At 60.7% G+C, this 2,787-nt stretch overlaps 1 protein-coding gene across 1 annotated transcript in view; it reads left to right on the top strand.

Annotated features, from left to right (window-relative positions):
• The window catches only part of PXDN (peroxidasin), a 42,193-nt gene that overhangs the window by 4,520 nt on the left and 34,886 nt on the right, over positions 1–2,787 (top strand). Inside the window, exon 5 of the mRNA XM_025045782.1 lies at positions 1,268–1,339. Within this exon, the coding sequence (XP_024901550.1) occupies positions 1,268–1,339 (72 nt within the window). The remainder of the gene's footprint in view (positions 1–1,267; positions 1,340–2,787) is intronic.

Raw genomic sequence — 2,787 nt, 5'->3', positions numbered from 1 at the left:
GCCCCTCCAGCCACACAGCTAGTAAGTGGCAGTGCACAGGCCTGGGCCCACGCAGCCTGGCGAGGTGACCACCGTACCGGGCCGCTATTGGGGCGCGGGCTGTTGCTAGGCGGGTAGTCCTGGTTCGTGTTGGGGCTCGTGGCTCGTGGCCCTTTGTGAGATCACCGCAGAGGTTCACAAGGGTGGGTTGTGGCAGTGAGCCAGGCCTGCGCCAGGCGGTATTGGCAGGGGGACCCATCGTCCTGGGGTGCAGTGGGCACTGTTGCAGCCTTGGGCCGAAGCACCGTGTCCTCGGAGTAGGAGGCTAAGGGCCCAGCTACGGGGACCACGTAGAGGGTCGCTGCTGCCTGGGGCGGCGTGCGGTGTGGGGTGCAGGGAGTGGGCGTGTCTCTGTACACCTGTCCATGTGGACATCTCAGAATCCGGCCTCATGCCTACACGGCGCCCAGCCCAGAACTCTGCTGCAGGCAGCCGCACTGAGCACATGCCCATGGTCCTGATACGCAATGTCAAGGGCTTTGTCCTTGATGAGTTTGTTCTGGAGTTGGCAGGTATCCCCTGAGAAGGACCAGGCAGTACATACTGGGGGCATTGTGGGCCATTCTGCCACAGCCGTGGATGACAGGAATGGAGTGGGTGGGGCCCGAGGCCCGGGGCCCACAGAACTTCGTGGACACTGACATTTGAATTTCATGTAATTTTTACGTCATGAAATCCTGTTCTTCGTTTGAGAGTTTTGACCATTTAAAAATGTAAAGAGTATTCTTAGCTTGCAGCCACACGCAAGTAGGCAGTGGGCCAGTGACGTGACTCTGCCATGCCTATGACCATGGGTTCCGGGTGGGTGAATAGGTCAAGACACATTGAGCCTTCCTGCTGTCAACTCCCCACATCATTTCCAAATGTTTTAAAACCACATCGGTCACAGAATCTTTTAATCAGTGCGAGGTGCACGACCGTGGGGGGCCGTTTCGCCTTCTCCAGGCGGTGAAGCCCGCGAGTCGTCCGCTATTCCAGGCGGTGCCCCGAGGGCCTGTACGTGTTCCAAAGCCGTGTGATGTTGGGGGGCCCCCTCCAGCGGGGAGTGCTCCCCTCTGATTCACTGCATTTCCCTTCGAGTGCGGGGAGGGACCTGTGTGAGGGGAACTGTGCCACTGCGTACTCTAATACCATTCTCAGTTTTGAAACCTGCCCCGTGTGGTCGTAACTCCCGGTCCCCTGAGGCTGGGCCCCCCGTGTGTGCTAACCCTCATGTTTCTTGTTTCAGCTATTTGTACAAGAATGAGATCCAGTCAATTGACAGGCAAGCGTTTAAGGGACTTTCCTCTCTAGAACAACTGTAAGTGGCCCTCGCTTCTGCTCTTCTGCCCCTGGCAGGGACCTGACCGAGTCTGCTGCTCGCATGATGCATGCCTGACTGAGGGGCGTAGGGAGTCCGTGCATGCAAGCGACTGGCGAGCTGTCAGCCTCACTGTCTGTCCAACCATCCGCCCCGGGGAGAGATTTCCTGGTCTCCGCTGTGCCCCAGGCCCTGTGCCTTGAACTGGTAACACAAGGGACAATAAGACCATTGACCCTGCATCCATGGTGCCCTTGATTTAAAGGAGAGACAGACTCGCAAACCAGTTAGAGCAAGTTAAGGTCGTTTGGGAGAATTGGGGCCTGAGGGACGAGGAGCTTGATGTCATTGTCCCGTTTCCTGTTTATGCATCTGCACACGCCAGCTGGCTCTCTTCATCATGATGTCATCGTTCTGGAGAAAATAAACGTTTCCCACGTGTTTCTAGTTAGACTGTGCGGGATGTTGTTTCTCTGGCCACGGACGAAGTCCTACTTTGCTGCGAGGTCAGCTTGTTCGTTTTAAGTGGAATTCCCAGGAAAAAGGTTTCTCGGGTTTGTTTCTTGGCCTGTCGCCGTCTGTCACTGAGCCGGAGCAGTTCCCAGGGAGTCTCCAGCTGTCAGTTTGCTCCCGTGGACGGAAGCAGTTGCTGCGGTGAAGCAGGCACTGTGTGCCGTGGCCACAGCTGTCTCCGTGTTTGCCGGCCAGCTGGGCGCGAGACCCCCTGAAGCACATGCGGCGCCCACGTTTCTCGCCGAGCATTTGCTCCCTCGGGCGGGGGCTGCCCCCTGAGCTGTCCTGATGGTCTCTGCCCCCGAGGGGCAGCGAGAACGCTCAGATCACCGCAGGGACACGTGGGGACAGCTCGGAGACACCGACGAGGGCTCACGGGGGCGCGAGCTGCACCCACGCGCGTCTAGTGCACTGGGGACAGTGAGCCCGTAGCGGGAAACGCTGCACCTGCAGCCGGCACAGGCCGGAAGGCGAGAGCTGGTGACGCTCGGCCAGCCTCGGGCTGAGCCCGTCACTCTGGAGGAGGGATTTCGGCTGCACCTCCTGGAGGTGGCGGCAGCGCCCGAGCCTGGCTGCCGGTGGAGCCCACGGCCAGGTGGTCGGGTCCCTGCTTCGCTCCACTCAGCTGTCGTCACCGAGCATCTGACGGAGATGGAGACACAGGGCCGGGGCCCCGGCCTCGGGAGGCCTGCCTAGGGGGGAGATGGGTACCCCACAGGCACACGGGGTAGGCGCTGTCCCTGCCGTGTGCAGAGCACTGCGGGGTCTGCACTGACTGCGTCTCCAGCCCGTGGAGACCCTGGGCTCCTTGGAGGGGGCGCCGTCCCAGCCAGACGGAGACCAGAGGGGACAGGACCCTGGAGCAGGGTGGGAGGCAGCCTGCAAGGCCCAGGCCTGCGGGCTCTGTGGAGCCCCTGACGTGCCAGCTGGGGGCG

The sequence above is a fragment of the Pteropus alecto genome, unplaced genomic scaffold (assembly GCF_000325575.1).
Source record: "Pteropus alecto unplaced genomic scaffold, ASM32557v1 scaffold61, whole genome shotgun sequence".
Classification (NCBI taxonomy): domain Eukaryota; kingdom Metazoa; phylum Chordata; class Mammalia; order Chiroptera; family Pteropodidae; genus Pteropus; species Pteropus alecto.
This window is presented reverse-complemented; position numbering and strand designations above follow the sequence as displayed.